This window comes from Candoia aspera, chromosome 3 (assembly GCF_035149785.1).
Source record: "Candoia aspera isolate rCanAsp1 chromosome 3, rCanAsp1.hap2, whole genome shotgun sequence".
NCBI lineage: Eukaryota > Metazoa > Chordata > Lepidosauria > Squamata > Boidae > Candoia > Candoia aspera.
The window spans coordinates 195,886,040-195,900,512 of record NC_086155.1 but is presented as its reverse complement, the minus strand read 5'-3'; the positions used below and the strand labels follow the sequence as shown (position 1 = coordinate 195,900,512).

At 40.6% G+C, this 14,473-nt stretch overlaps 1 protein-coding gene across 1 annotated transcript in view; it reads left to right on the top strand.

The window, feature by feature from the left end:
* Positions 1 to 14,473, top strand: part of TAF2 (TATA-box binding protein associated factor 2) — a 65,184-nt gene that overhangs the window by 30,146 nt on the left and 20,565 nt on the right. Inside the window, exons 18-24 of the mRNA XM_063299631.1 lie at positions 432 to 542; positions 2,839 to 3,032; positions 4,576 to 4,715; positions 6,522 to 6,591; positions 8,249 to 8,358; positions 12,954 to 13,183; positions 14,052 to 14,204. Of these exons, the coding sequence (XP_063155701.1) occupies positions 432 to 542; positions 2,839 to 3,032; positions 4,576 to 4,715; positions 6,522 to 6,591; positions 8,249 to 8,358; positions 12,954 to 13,183; positions 14,052 to 14,204 (1,008 nt within the window). The remainder of the gene's footprint in view (positions 1 to 431; positions 543 to 2,838; positions 3,033 to 4,575; positions 4,716 to 6,521; positions 6,592 to 8,248; positions 8,359 to 12,953; positions 13,184 to 14,051; positions 14,205 to 14,473) is intronic.

The window sequence follows — 14,473 nt, the reverse complement described above, 5'->3', positions numbered from 1 at the left end:
CATACCTTGTACAGTTAAGTAAGTAAAATTCATTTAATGATAGCCACCATACAAATGAACAAATAGCAGAAATAAGCCATAATGGGTATACAAAACTTGAGCTTCCAGAAACATTTTGTTTATCAGGAGACCGCAATCCGTCTGCCAGCCACTGTTGTCAATAGTGTACCCAAATAGTTAAGTCTTCTGTTCTGATCCTGCAAATCAATTTTTAAATGCAGTCTCACACCTCTGTTTCTTCAGAATTGTGACTGTGACTCTCAGGAGTCATTTTATAAGGGAATTTTGTATGATACTAATCTTACTGTTAGAGAGTTAAATTAAGTAGAGAATACCATATGGAAGGCAGAACGATGTTCTATAACCTAATGATTTAATTAAAATTTTAACTGAAACAATTACTTATTAGGGTTGTGTGTTTTTCCCCACAGACAATGCCAGTTGCAATGGCCTTGCTGAGAGATGTTCATAATTTGTGTCCTAAAGAGGTTTTAATGTTCATTTTAGACCTGATCAAGTACAATGACAATAGAAAAAACAAGGTAAGACATTGTTTAAACTAACAGACTTTTTAATTCATGAGCCTACTGTTTTTATATGTAAAGGACAACCACAAGGCAGATGGGTGCATATTTTTATGGAATATATGAGGGACCATCATCTATTTACTTATGCAAAAATGTGTATACCTCCTATCCACTGTACATCAAAACTATCCCCAAACATCAACAAATGAAAAGATGAATAAAAATACGATAAATAAAACACAATGCCTTAAAAATAGATGATGTCAAAAAGGTAGGCCACAACTCCCCTTAGTGACCAAGAGCTTGGCAACATTGTGTAATCTTAACTGTCTTACAAAAGTCAAGCAGATTGGGGGTCCCACAAAGCTCAGGGGGTAAGCTTCATAATGTGGGGGCTGCCATCAAGAGGAACCATCTCTGGGCCCTCATTCCCTTCATCTCACATAGGTTGGGGATGTTCTGCACCTTCTTTCAGGGAGAAACACAAGATAGGCAGAATCTGATTGGAAGGGACAGTCATTTACAGTGTAATATATGCACATGCACACACAGATTTTGTGCACATGTAACATTGAATTCAAGAACAAAAGGACTGTCTTCACAGGTGTGGGATGCATGTGGTATATTGAATGTTGTGCTTCGGGAAAATGGGACAGTAGATGCATCTAGGAAGGGAAATAAGTTCAGCCAAAGTTCAAAGTTAAAGAGTCATAAATAGCCCTTTAATTTCCAGGTATCCGTGAACGATCAGGAAGTAAGGCCATTTACACTTTAAATTGATAACCAGTGCAGGGCCCACAGCACAGGTGTAATGTGCTCTTGGTGCCTAGTGCCAGTTAGCAGCTGTGTTGCTACAGTTGCTGAGTGTTCTTTAAAAGTGGCCCCACGTAGATTGCATTATGCATTGCACTAGTCCAACTAGGTAGACCACGAATTATCATTGTGATAGCCTCCTGCTCCAGGCAGGACTGCAACTGCTAATCATCCCAAATTGCATTTATATTGCATCGCTTTAGGAATCCTGGTGCAGAACATTCTGATTAAAGAAATAAAACTTAGCACAGATGTTCCAGTCTTTTTCAGCTGGAGCACCTTCCAGATGTGTGTGAGGACAACGGTCACATAATTCCTTAGCCAGCCAGCCATTACTGGCATTTGAAGTCTGCACACCTGGAGGGCACCCATATTGGGGAAAGCTGACAAACACAAAACTTTTCCTAGACTCTGGATCTGGAATCAGAGTCTAGACCACTGTTTCTCCACCTTGGCAACTTTAAGGTATGTGGACTTCAACTCCCAGAATTCCGGGAGTTGAAATCCACAAACCTTAAAGTTGCCACAGTGGAGATACACTGATCTAGACACTAGAGCAGGACAAGTAGAAGATAAAGGTAACAAGTAAGGGGTATGAGAGCTAAACCCCTTGATTCTTAGATTTAGATGATAGGAAGTTTCCGCACTGGGCTCCATGGTAAAAAATGCACTTGGTGGCCAGAATCAAGGATATTTAAAGACTTCACAACAAGAATTAAAATTGGGGACTGGATTCAAGATTGAATACAATAAAATGTTTGGTTGCTTGAAGAACGAAAGGAGACCTTAGGAAAGTCCCTGGCTATTTGATTATTCTAGCAGAGCATTGACAAAGGCAGTGAATTACCAAAGGCATGAACATAGGGAACAGTAAGTTGTAAATACAAAACAAAGAATATCATGAGGGCTATCCAGATCTTCAGCAGAGCTATACAGGGGTGGGCAAGCTTCAGGATTGGGTCACATTTTAAACAGGCTCTGCACTGTCCAGGTTAAAGATCTCTGGAGAAGTTGGGTAGGAATTTGGAAGGGTGGTAGGCATGTGCAGATATATGCAATGTGTGAAGCCAGTTGAGTATTCTTTTGGGGGGAAGCTTCCTTTTTTATATCCTTTAGGTGATGACTTTCGTATTTGCAAAGCTTTGGGATTGTTTTAACTTCATACCTGCTGGTTCAAATGATTTAGTGTTACTATTTTTAACTCTGTTCTGTTGCATTTTATTCTGTTGGCATTGTGATTTTTCATTGCATACATTCTTCATGTCTATGTAATGCATGCAACTTCAAGATGTGTGGACCTCAACTCCCCATGCTGGCTGGGGAATTCTGGGAGTTGAAGTCCACACATCTTAAACTTGTCAAGGTTGAGAAACACTGCCCTATACTAAAGGTTCATTTCCTTAATTAGAGCCTCCAGTTTAGTGGATTGTGTTTGGCAGATGCTTTTCTTTGTCATATTCTGCACTGCATCTTAATGACTTTTGGTCTTTGACTTTAGTTTTCAGACAACTATTACCGTGCAGAGCTGATTGATGCGCTAGCAAACTCTGTAACTCCTGCAGTCAGTGTGAACAATGAAGCCCGGACTTTAGATAATTTAAATCCTGATGTGCGCCTTATTCTTGAAGAGATTACCAGGTTCTTAAACATGGAAAAACTGCTACCCAGTTACAGACACACAATTACAGTCAGGTACGATACAGAAATGTTACGATTTTCTGGAAATATAAATCTGAAAGAAAGTTAGATGAATTCCCTCTTTTTCCCCTTAAGTTTGTACTACTGAGCAGTTAATTCTGATTCAGTCAGTCAAATCTTGTACCAAGTCGCTTTTAAAAATGTTCTGATTATTATCAGTAGATGCATAAGAGCCAAGAGAAAAAGGAGAGATTTAATAGGTACCTGGAAAATCTTTTCAGAAAAAAATGGCCTTGAGGAAACCCCCCCAGTAAGCATTAATAAAACAAACGTGTTTGTAGTTCTTTAACATTATTTTCTATTTATCCTGTGAATTTACAGTTTATGGAGTCCTGACAGCCAGTCAAAGGTATTTTGGGTAGCAGGTCTGTGCGATTGTAAAACACATTCCAGTCCGTGCTGTGTGTGACACAGGGCAGTCCCTTTACAAGCCTAGATCGTTGAAGAGGGGGACTAGCGGGAGGGGAATCTCATGCATAAGGAACACAAAGGGAAAAGAAGAAGAAGTCACAGGAGCAAGAGGTTCTTAATATAGGCTTACCTCCATATTTACTTGCAAGGTTTTTCTGACTGCAGTTGAGTTCATGCTGTACTGGATAACACAGTGAAAATATTAAATGGCTTTAATGTTTCTTAATAAGTTTCAGAAAAAAAACACTCTTCTTTTCATTACTTTCACACTTCTGTAAGATTGTACGAGAGGCAACTTGAAACATTAACTACAGGTAGTCCTCAATGTACAACCATTCATTCAGCGACTGTTCAAATTTTCAATGGCACTGAATGAGTTGGTTACAACCGGTCCTTGAAGTTCCGGCCGTCCCAGGACCCCCACGTTCACGTGATCACGATCTGGATCCACGCTTGCGATAAGTCGCAGCACCCTGCGATCACGTGATCACCATTTGCAGCCTTTCCTGCCGGCTTCCCCAGAAAGCCAATGGGAAAGCTGGCAGGGAAGGCCGCAAGTCACTGGGGTAAGTCTCCCCCACCCACGCGCTCTCCCCCGGCCCCTCTGCAATTGCACCGACCACTCATGCACTCGACCTGTGCTGCACCTCTCCTTCACCCTCCCTGACCCACACCACATCTCTCATGCATCCCCGTGCACCCTCCCTGGCCTTCCTATGCACCCCCTTGCTCCCTCCCCCACCCGGCAGCAGCCACTTACCTGCCTGCAAGCTTTGACTTGCAACTTCCTGCCAGCTTCCCCACTGATGTTGGTTGTGGGAAACTGGCAGGAAGTTGCCTCGCCTAGCGATTGTGGGATTCAGTTAACAATGGCAGCCGGGATTGCAGGGATTGTTGTTGCTAAGCAATGTGGTCGCGCTTTATGACTGCATCACTTAGCAACAGAGCTTCGGGTCCCAATTGCCATCATAAGTCAAGGATTACCTGTAATGAATTTTGCATAATTCAGAAATTATGGTAATCTTCAGTTTATTTTGGTCATGCTAAAGCATGTTTTTTATTGCCAGTGGCTAGAAATTTGGATTTTATAGCAGATTTCTTTTTCTCTCACACCTTTCCTTCGCAGCTGCTTAAATGCAATTCGGATCCTGCAGAAGAATGGGCACGTTCCAAGTGATCCTGCTGTCTTTAAATCTTATGCAGAGTATGGTCATTTTGTAGATATTCGAATAGCAGCTTTGGAGGCTGTTGTTGACTATACAAAAGGTGGGGAGGATAACGCATTTCTTTTAATAAAAGAAGCTCCCAGTTTTCTTTCCCGCTCTTTTAAAATGCATCACATTTTAAATCCCTTCAGAGATTTTGCAGCTCTCTCTGCACTCCATTTGGTTCAAGAAGTCCGCCTGCTTTACCCCATTCCCTGCGTTATAAAGCATCAGGCAGCCTGTGGAGAAAATAACCTCTTCCTGCAATTTCATAAATTCCATTGCTGTTATGGATGTGAGAGCAGTAACCTTGTCTGTCAGTAATTTAAATGCTTCTCCGAACACCCCCAGGTTGATGATGCTCTTCGCAGCCTGCCAAGTAATGGCGTAAAAGTTTGTGGCGCTTAAAAGTTTGTGAGCCCTTTTGAATTTTCAGTATTTCTGCATAAACATGACCCAAAACGTGATCTCTTCTTCACACAAATCCTAAAACTAGATAAAGAGAACCCAATTAAACAACTGAGTCAAAAACATTATACTTGTTTGTAACTTAAGTTTTAGATCACATTTATGCAGAAATACTGAAAATTCAAAAGGGCTCACAAACTTTTAAGCACCACTGTAGTAGGTTGGAAAAATGCAGCCTCTTCCTCCTTCCACTGGCTATCATCAGCTTAATGCCTGTTTTCAGTTATTTTGGTTCACAGATGAGATTTAAACCTTGCCAACCCCATAGATGAGGTGGGTATAAGTCTGTGTGTGAGTACACGGGCATACTCTTATGCTGAATGGGTATAATTCTCAACCTACTTTTTATTATTTCAGAACACTCAAGAAACAAAGCCAGAATCATAGCATGCTGGTTTGTTTTTAATTACTGGAATCCCTGTTATTTATTATTTCAGTTTTGAGGCCACCCAACTCCCCAGTGACCCTGGGTGGCCAGGGAACTTAAATAAATAAAGTCAGGGAATATAGCTGGCTCTCATTGTTATGGTTCTTATTCTTTTATTTTCTCCTTCAGTGAATAAGTAGGAATTGTTCCATTTATCCATACCAGTAATGAATCTTATCACAGTTGCTTGATATCTAAGTCTTGAAAATGGCGTGTTTTTTTCATAGACTTATTTGCTAGAGACTCTTCACTACTATCGTAGCATGTAAACAGAGGGCATACCAGACAGCCCTCATTTCCCCAATGTTTTAGGGGATCTGCCCATGAAGAGTGGAGCACCATTTGAGAACTGCTATACTTCGATCTAGGAAAGAAGATACTACAGCTTCCTGCTGGAGTAAGAGGGATACAGTACAATTCTTTTGACCACCAAACTGTTTAAGAATCAATAGAAGGGAATATAATCTGTAGCTCAGGGTTGAACTGTGGAGTCCTTGGTGTTCTCTGGGCTTGGTTGTTTGCTTGCAGATGTTTCATGACCCAACTAGGTAACATCATCAGGGCACCAATGATGTTACCTAGTTGGGTAATAAAACATCTGTAAGCAAAAAACCAAGCTCAGAGAGCACCAAGGACTCCACTGTTTAAGAATCCTCCAAGGTACAATGCTGATTTGTGCCGAGAGGCTTTTACATGGAAGCAGTTGAGTTGCCGTAGGTACTATGCACTCAACTGCACAACCAAAAGGAGGAACTGCAGGAATGTGAATGGCATGAGTAACCAAAGCATACTTCGCTTCCCTCTGTCTGAAGTTTTAATAGTGACACTTCATGATGCATCTGCTTTGTGATGCTTTGTAAAAATTGTTTTGTAAGTTTCTTCCTTCTTCTTCCTCTAGAAAGTTTTTCTAATTACTAGCTGGTGAGGTAGATTGACCATCTTGTTTAACAGGACATACTTTTATCCTTATAGTTGACCGAAGTTATGAGGAATTACAGTGGCTGCTAAACATGGTCCAGAATGATCCAGTGCCCTATGTCAGGTTAGCCTTTTTGACAAAGTTGCAACTTTTCAGTTTACTTTATATGTAAATAATACCATAAATATAAAATTGCTTTTCCAATAACCCCTTTATAACTACCTGCTTAAAACAGTATAGTTTTGGGTTACAAATCTCAAATGATTTTTCTCCCTCCCTCCCTCCCTCCCTCCCTCCCTCCCTCCCTCTCTCTCTCTCTTAGAAAATACATTATACTGCTGTGTTTCCTTTCCTTGGAAAACAAATATAGTGCCCTATTAGCCGTAGTCCCATTTTTCAGCAGGGAAGATTTGTAGGACATCTTAGTTTCTCAAGACATGGGAATTATCCTTGGGTCATGGCTAGGTTCATGCAACATGCTAGACTAAATTCTATTGATCAGTTTGTATGAAGCCAGGCTCCACGTCTTATGTGAATCCAGGCATGTTGTGTGAATATAGCTTATAGCAGTAGTACTCCGATTGTTATTGCTTGAGTCAGTAGGTTTAGTTTATTGGTTTCAGTTTCAAATCATAGCCAATTAAGCAAGAGGGCAGCAGTTTTCCATTTCTGTGAGAAGAATTATTTAAAGTGAAATCCTAAAACGCTTTTCCTAGCAGTTGCCCATATTTAACTGGTTTCAAAAACATAGCAGGAGATTGCAGACCTTTTTTGTTCTTTGTTTTTTGTTTTGTTTGTTTGTTTTTGAGAGGGAGACCCTCCTTTAATTTTTTCTTTAATTTTTCTCCTTTAATTTTTTTTTCTTAAATTCACACTACTCCCAGTGTATTAGAACAGAATAAGGCATCATTCTATGTGGATACTAAAGAAAATATTACAGATAGTCCTCGACTTACAACTGCAATAGGAACCGAAAAATTCATTGAGTGGTGCGGTCATTAAGTGAGACATCACATGACCACACCCAATTTTACAACCTTTTTTGCTGCAGTCGTTAAGCGATTCACAGCAGTCATTAAATGAGACATATAATGTGACTTGTGACCTTCCCTGCCGGCTTCCCCATTGACTTTGCTTGTTAGAAACTAGCTGGGAAGGTCACAAATGGTGATCACTTGAGTGCAGGACACTGCAACCGTTGTAACTGGACAATGGTTGCAAAGCACCTAAATTGCAATCATGTGACTGCGGGGATGCTGCAATAGTTGTAAGTGCAAGGACCAGTCATAAGTCACTTTTTTCAGTGCCATCCTAACTTTGAATGGTCACTAAACAAATGGTCATAAGCCAAGGACTACCTGTACTTGGTTTCTGGTTTGTAACTGGGGACAAAGATTATAAATAATACATTTGTTGAATGTTTTGCCTGCTGACTTTAAGTTAGAGAGTTAATAGTCCAAGTCTGTATCCCCAATGACCTGAATACTACAACCTTTGAACAATACAGTATAGCCTCTTTTCCTGTTGGTTTCTTTGTTTTGTTAGTTCCACTGACCATTATTGATCTGGGACTTTTCTCTAAAATGTCTGTTGATGCATTTTTAGAAACCTAGGCAAATTCGCTGAATGTGATTTCTTAAGCTTTTGTGAGCACAAAGGACACGTTCGATCCTATAATATTACATTTAAGGACTTCCTTCAAAATTTGAGAAAATGCAAGAATAAAAACCTGCAGCTTAGAGTTTGTGTGGATTAAAAGTTGATTTTTGTCTTCTTTTAGACATAAAATATTAAACATGTTGACAAAGAATCCACCATTTACCAAGAACATGGAATCTCCTTTATGCAATGAAGCTTTGGTGGATCAACTCTGGAAGCTTATGAATTCAGGTTAAATCTTTTTTTTAAAACTACTTATACTTTTTATATTATAAAACATTAATAATTTATATTTTGGTATAATAGATACACCAGATAGCTGTTCCTACGCATATATTTGCTTGTTAGTAAGTCCCACTGATTTTTGGAGGGCTTATTTTATTAAATTCATATTCTTCTTTTCTAGCATGGTACTTGAGGCAGCATGTGTTTCCCAGGCACTCTCTGTTGTTATACAGAACAAAGCTAGACATAAACATTCATGTACCTTCAGAATTTACCCTATGACATTATAACCTAAAGCACACACATGGAACTTCTTTGGACTTAATTCCTGCACAATTTTCTCTAACATAGACTTTGTCTTGTAGTCAGGTCTGCAATAAACATTATTCTAAGTATGCTATAAATGGGAACCACCTCCACTGTATACTGGTTTGCCTTTGTAATAGTGAACTTACGGGCTTGGCTTGATCCTTATGATAGGTTTCTTCAAAATTCAGCTCAACGTGGAAAGCAAATGTCACATCGAATAAAAGACCAGTGATTTCTCTAGGAAGAATAAACATAAGACTTTCACTAACAGACTTAGTGCCAGAGATCGCAATCTTCAGACACTGAGTTGTTATAGTCCTTCTTGTATAATGGGGGAGAATACATAGGAAGAATATTCAGCAATTTGCTATTGTTCATCTGTTAACTGAGGATGCAATGTAACAAAGGAAGTTAGCTTTTATGCAATCAAGGCTTTCTGCTTCCATCAGCAGAACTGGGAGGAGGCTGTTCTCCCCTTTGCAGCCCTTCATACATCCTGTCTGCACAATGTGGACTTTCATCTTGCATACTAACTTTGTTATGCTCTTTGTTTCAAATTAATTTGATTAGAAATAGGTCTGGCTGCAAGGGGAATCAAACAATGCATAATTAATTTATAGACTTCGTTGCCACAAGTTGTGATGGCTACTAGCTTAGATGCCTTTTAAATGGCATTAAGAAATTCATGAGAGTTAGTAGATTGGATGGTGACATTGGTCACTGTGTTTATATGGCACTTCTGGTTTCAGAGGTCTAACATCCTGCTTCCCACAGTGGCTAAACATACTTCTGGAAGGCCCGCAAGCTGATTATGAAGGCATTCAACCTTTTTCCACTCATCTCTCCCAGGAAGTGGTATTCAGTGGCACTTCTTATTCTCATAACAACCCCTGTGTTTTTTTTAACCACATATTAATCATACATATAAAAATATGCTCTGGATTTTAAAAATCTGTAAGAGTTTTGCAAGTGAACCATTTAGTGGAATATTCACGTGTCTTGTCCTGGTAAGCTGGTTTATTTTAAACGCACAATACTTTATAGAAGAAAAATGTTACACAAGAGTTCTGTCACTGTTTTCTGTTTTCCTGTAACAGACCCTATCTTACCAAGGGTGTAAAAATTGATTTTCAAAATCTGACCTATGGTTAATAATGCTTACATCAGAACATTTATATGTGACTTTAATCTTGTGTGACCTTTATACATTTGCAAGTTTACAGCTGTGCTAGCAGCTTAAGTAATTGGGGGGACAACCCACCCACCCCAGTTATTTTTGGAAGGATTCGCTAGATGTCAAATTCAGGAAGTAAATAGTTTGGATCTTGTCTTGTATTTTAAAAAAAATACTGAAGTGAGTTGGTCTTACAAAGTTAGTCTTTAACTTATTGACCTTGTTGTAACAAAAGAAGTGATAATGGGAGAGATATTCTTGATTTTTGAAGGGTTAGCAGCAAATCTCTGTGAGTCTTATGGACCTTTTATTTGTATTGTACTTTCTGTAAAGAACAATTGTGAAGTCCCAGATTACTAGTAAGAATATTTATTAAGATAAACTCTCTCTAGTTTGATTATTTGGAAGGCCCATTGAAATAATCAGATCTTCACCATGTCATTACATATTAGGGGGAGTGTAAACTGCCTCCCAGAATAAAGCTGGAACTAGTGAATGCCAAACATTCCTTAAATAAATATTCGTATTTAAAATATCTGCTTCCAAGGCAATCAGGGTATCCAATAACTGGTTTTAAAGTTCAGATTGCATGCTCATATTGTTACCTTCATTATCTGAATGAACAAACTAATTCTTGGCAAAGATCTGTTCTTTCTGTCTGTGGTTGAAATCAGTCTATATATAAATTGGAAAGAAAAGAAAAGCAAGGGGAAATAATCTCTGGTTTATTATCTTCTGGAAGATCGGTTCAACTTTGGGTGGCAAGAACTGTTGAGCTTCATTTCATTGTGTTTTTAGTCTGAGCATTCTTATCAGGGCAAAAGGGTCCTTGTGTCCATACAGTATCATATGCCGTAGGATCTTGTAACAGTCATAGGCATATGGGTCCGCCTTATAATTTTCCTCTTGGGTGAATTGTGCTTGAGAAACATGCCTTTTACTTCATTTACTGGCTAAATTTCAAAATATTTTTGCTTCCCACATGATAAATATATCAGCTATCTTTTCTTGGCCTTACCTTGCATGCAACTTCAGGTGTGCACATTGTGACATAAGTTGCAACAAATTTCTGCAGAATACAGATGAGTGGGGCTCTACTGGCTGGTAACTTGTTTAAAAAATAATTTAAACGTTATAATTGCAATAGTAAAAACTAATACAAACTAAAAGAAGGAAAGAAGAGGAGAAAGAAAGAGTAAAAAGTGCAAAGGAAAAGAAAAAATAGAGAAAGAAAGAAAGGACTTCCAACCTTCACCACAAGTGTAAATGATTTTAGTAACTTTTCACCTCCTCTTAATATACAACCAATGATCCTGAGCATTACTGGCAGTTTGGCAAGAGAAGGAGGTGCACTACTTACTCTGCACATCCTCCAAAAAAACCTCTAGATTTCAGACATGAGCAGGACTAAACCCTGATATGTGAGGTTATTTGGTGATAGCAGTGGAGGAGATAGTGTGCTGCTTGTTAGGTCCTGTCTGGGATATGGGAAGGATACCCAGGCTTTCCATTTTGGGCTTTGTAAAACTTAAAATAGTTTTGTTAAAAATATTTAAAATTTCTGAATAAAGAATGCTGATTATTAAAATAGTCATGCTGCCACTAAAGTCATCTGTGATATTTCTCGGAGTAAATCAATCAGAATAAAAAGACTAATAGAAACTAAGCTTGCTAGATCCCCTACTTGGGCACTCATTTTTGTACCATTAAAGTTGAGGCAGTGAGCTTATTGTTATAATGGAAATCTTCAGAGAAAAAACTTGGAATATATGTCTGTGTGTGACAGTTTCAAATCAATGAGTTTTGTTATGAGTTTGCATTTTTTTCCTTTTAATTAACCCTTATATTTGGTATATCCATCTGGCCTTGTATTGCAGGCCATGTGTAAGTCAAGGGAGGCTGGGGGAGGGCTTGGGAGGCCCAGCGCAGGCTGCATGTGAGTCAGGGGAGGGCCAGCAGAGACTGTGGGCAGGGAGGCGCTGCGGGCAGGAGTGACTTCTGGAGTGACTTGAGACCTTCCCTGCCGGCTTCCCCATTGACTTTGTTTGTGGGAAGCCAGCAGGAATGTCACAACTGCCAATCATGTGACTGGCTCCCTGCGACATCATAATCGCAAGCCAGGCCCCCCAGCTGCCAGATTACGATCATGTGACCATCAGGGTACTGCAATGGCTGGAACTTCGGGGAATGGCTGTACGTCCATTTTTTCGGCGCCTCCAAAACTTTGAATGGTTGCTGAACGAATGGACATAAGCCGAGGACTAGCTGAGGTAGTCCTCACTTACCGAACACTCATTCAGTGACCATTTGAAGTTACGCCATCGCTGAAAAAGGAGACTTACAACCAGTCCTCAAAAGTTGCAGCGCCCCTGCAGTCATGTGAACAAAATTCGAGTGCTTGGCAACCAGCTTGTACTTAAAACCAGTTGCGGCATCCCAAAGTCACTTGATCGCCATTTGTAACATTCTCTGCCGGCTTCCCACAAGCAAAGTCAATGGGGAAGCCAGCAGGGAAGGTCTCAAGTCTTCCCCCGCCTTTCTTCACACCACGTCCTCTTTCCCCCCTTCAATTGCACGAACCACACCCTCCTTCCCCCCCTTTGCTTGCATGCATGCACCTACCAGCGCCCTCCCTCCCAGGCCTCCCTGCGCTTACACACACCCCGTGCGCTCTTTCCCCGGCATTTCTGTGCTTGTATGCACCCTGCACCCTCCTCCCCTGGCCTTTCTGAGCTTGCGCGACACTGCAGCATGCCCCTCCCCAATTCATGTGCAGCCTGTGGCAGGCCTCCCTCGTCCCCCTGCGGCCCCCCTGCGCCCCCTCCCTGGACTCCCTCCACTTCCTGCTTCACAACCTGCACGTCTTGTGGTTTCGATGACAATGGGACTGCCTGGATTCCCATTGCTAAGCAAAATAGTCACATGACATTGCGTTTAATGACCGCATCGCTTGGTGATAGCAATCCCAGTCTCAGTCGCCGTCATAACCCCAGGCCTACCCGTAGTTGTGAAGTTTGAGCCCGTACGGCTTGCCGCAGAACTCGCTGTGGATGGTGCAGTGCTGGGCGCAATGCCTGTGAAGATGACGGAGGATCTTTGCTCTCTCTTTGCTTCAAAGGTACATCCCACGACTGGAGGCTGCGCTGTGGTGCTGTCGACCTATACTTCACACTGTTTGGTCTTAGCAGGCCTTCCTGCTTGCCCCTGCCGGAGCTTGGCTTGGTCCTTAACCTCAAAGAAAAGAAAGCTGTACTCAATCCTACTATTATCCCTGAGCCCGGGGCAAGTGGCCCGGAACCTCCTAACAATCCAAACGCTCTGGGTCAGGTAGTTGGCTTCCAAAGCACAGTAAGCAAATTCCTTGATTCCTTGCACAGCCTTAACTCCCTTAACTCGTAGTAGCTCAGTTTCCCACAATGAAACCGGTCTCCATTTTTAACTCTTGTTCTTTCTGATTTAACTGCGGTCTGCTTCCCTTATTTTGTCAGTGTATTCCACTTCCGTGGAGGGGAATATTGGTCAAGGCTTGTCTCCACTCTCACGCAACCATTGATTTATCAGGCTGTAATTTTTCTCATCCAAGTTGCTTGAAAAGTGAACATTATGCCTACATCTAATCAATAGAAGATTGACTCTTATGGGGAGGGAAACTTCCATAGCCAATGGCACACATTTTAAGGTATCAGCCTGTGTGATAAATTGGCACATGGACAAGTGATGACAAATGTAAATGATTGTGACTTTAGCTTTTCCTCTAGGCTGACATTCTTTTTTACTAGTGAAACATATCTTTCAGTAAAAGGCTGTATTAAGAATCTTACTTGTAAGGCTCTCAATTTATAAGGTAGCTTTGTTTTGGCATTGGTCATAACTAACCTATGATTAATAATATCCTCTCTCCCACCCCATTCTCCCAGTAATCTTGCTCACGTAGGGGCCTAATATCCGCCCTTTTTTTTTTAAAGAAAAATAAGGAATGGCCGTCATTGTTTAGTAACATATTGACTATTTTTCTGGTTTGGGAGGGTGACAGCTTGTTCCATTGTATCCAGAAGGAATGATTGCATTTGTCTTCTCAAGAATTACTCCTACAGCTGATATTGTGAAGGATCCCAAATGTATTATGTTCAGTTTCCAATAGATTAGAATTGTTTATATTCCTGTTGTTATACCACTCTCAGTATGTCCAAATTTAATTTTTTAATTGCTTCTCAAGGAGGATGATCACCTTGTTAAGGAAACATCAGTCATCCCCCTTCCACATCAGCAGGGGTTGAAGAGGAAAGCTGATACCCCTCTTGGGTCCCCCCTGGAACCTGGCCAGATACTTGAGAAGACCGAAGACAGCAAAGTTAAGCTCAAAATAAGGGTAGGTAAATGGTAGACAACTGGAGAGTCATGCATATAAGCTCTAGTCTTAAGATGTCATTATATGGTTCTGTGCTTGACTGGGAAAAAATCCAGCCCCTTTTGGAAGATGGATTGTAACTCATCACATGATACTTTGGATTATGGGTGAACTTTATTTTAAATAAATAAGATACTCCAAGAATGAGGTAGGGAGTGAAACAACTTTAGCTTTTGACATTACTGTGTCCAGTAGCTTCCTCTGTCCCATAGTGCGAAGAAACTGCTGAC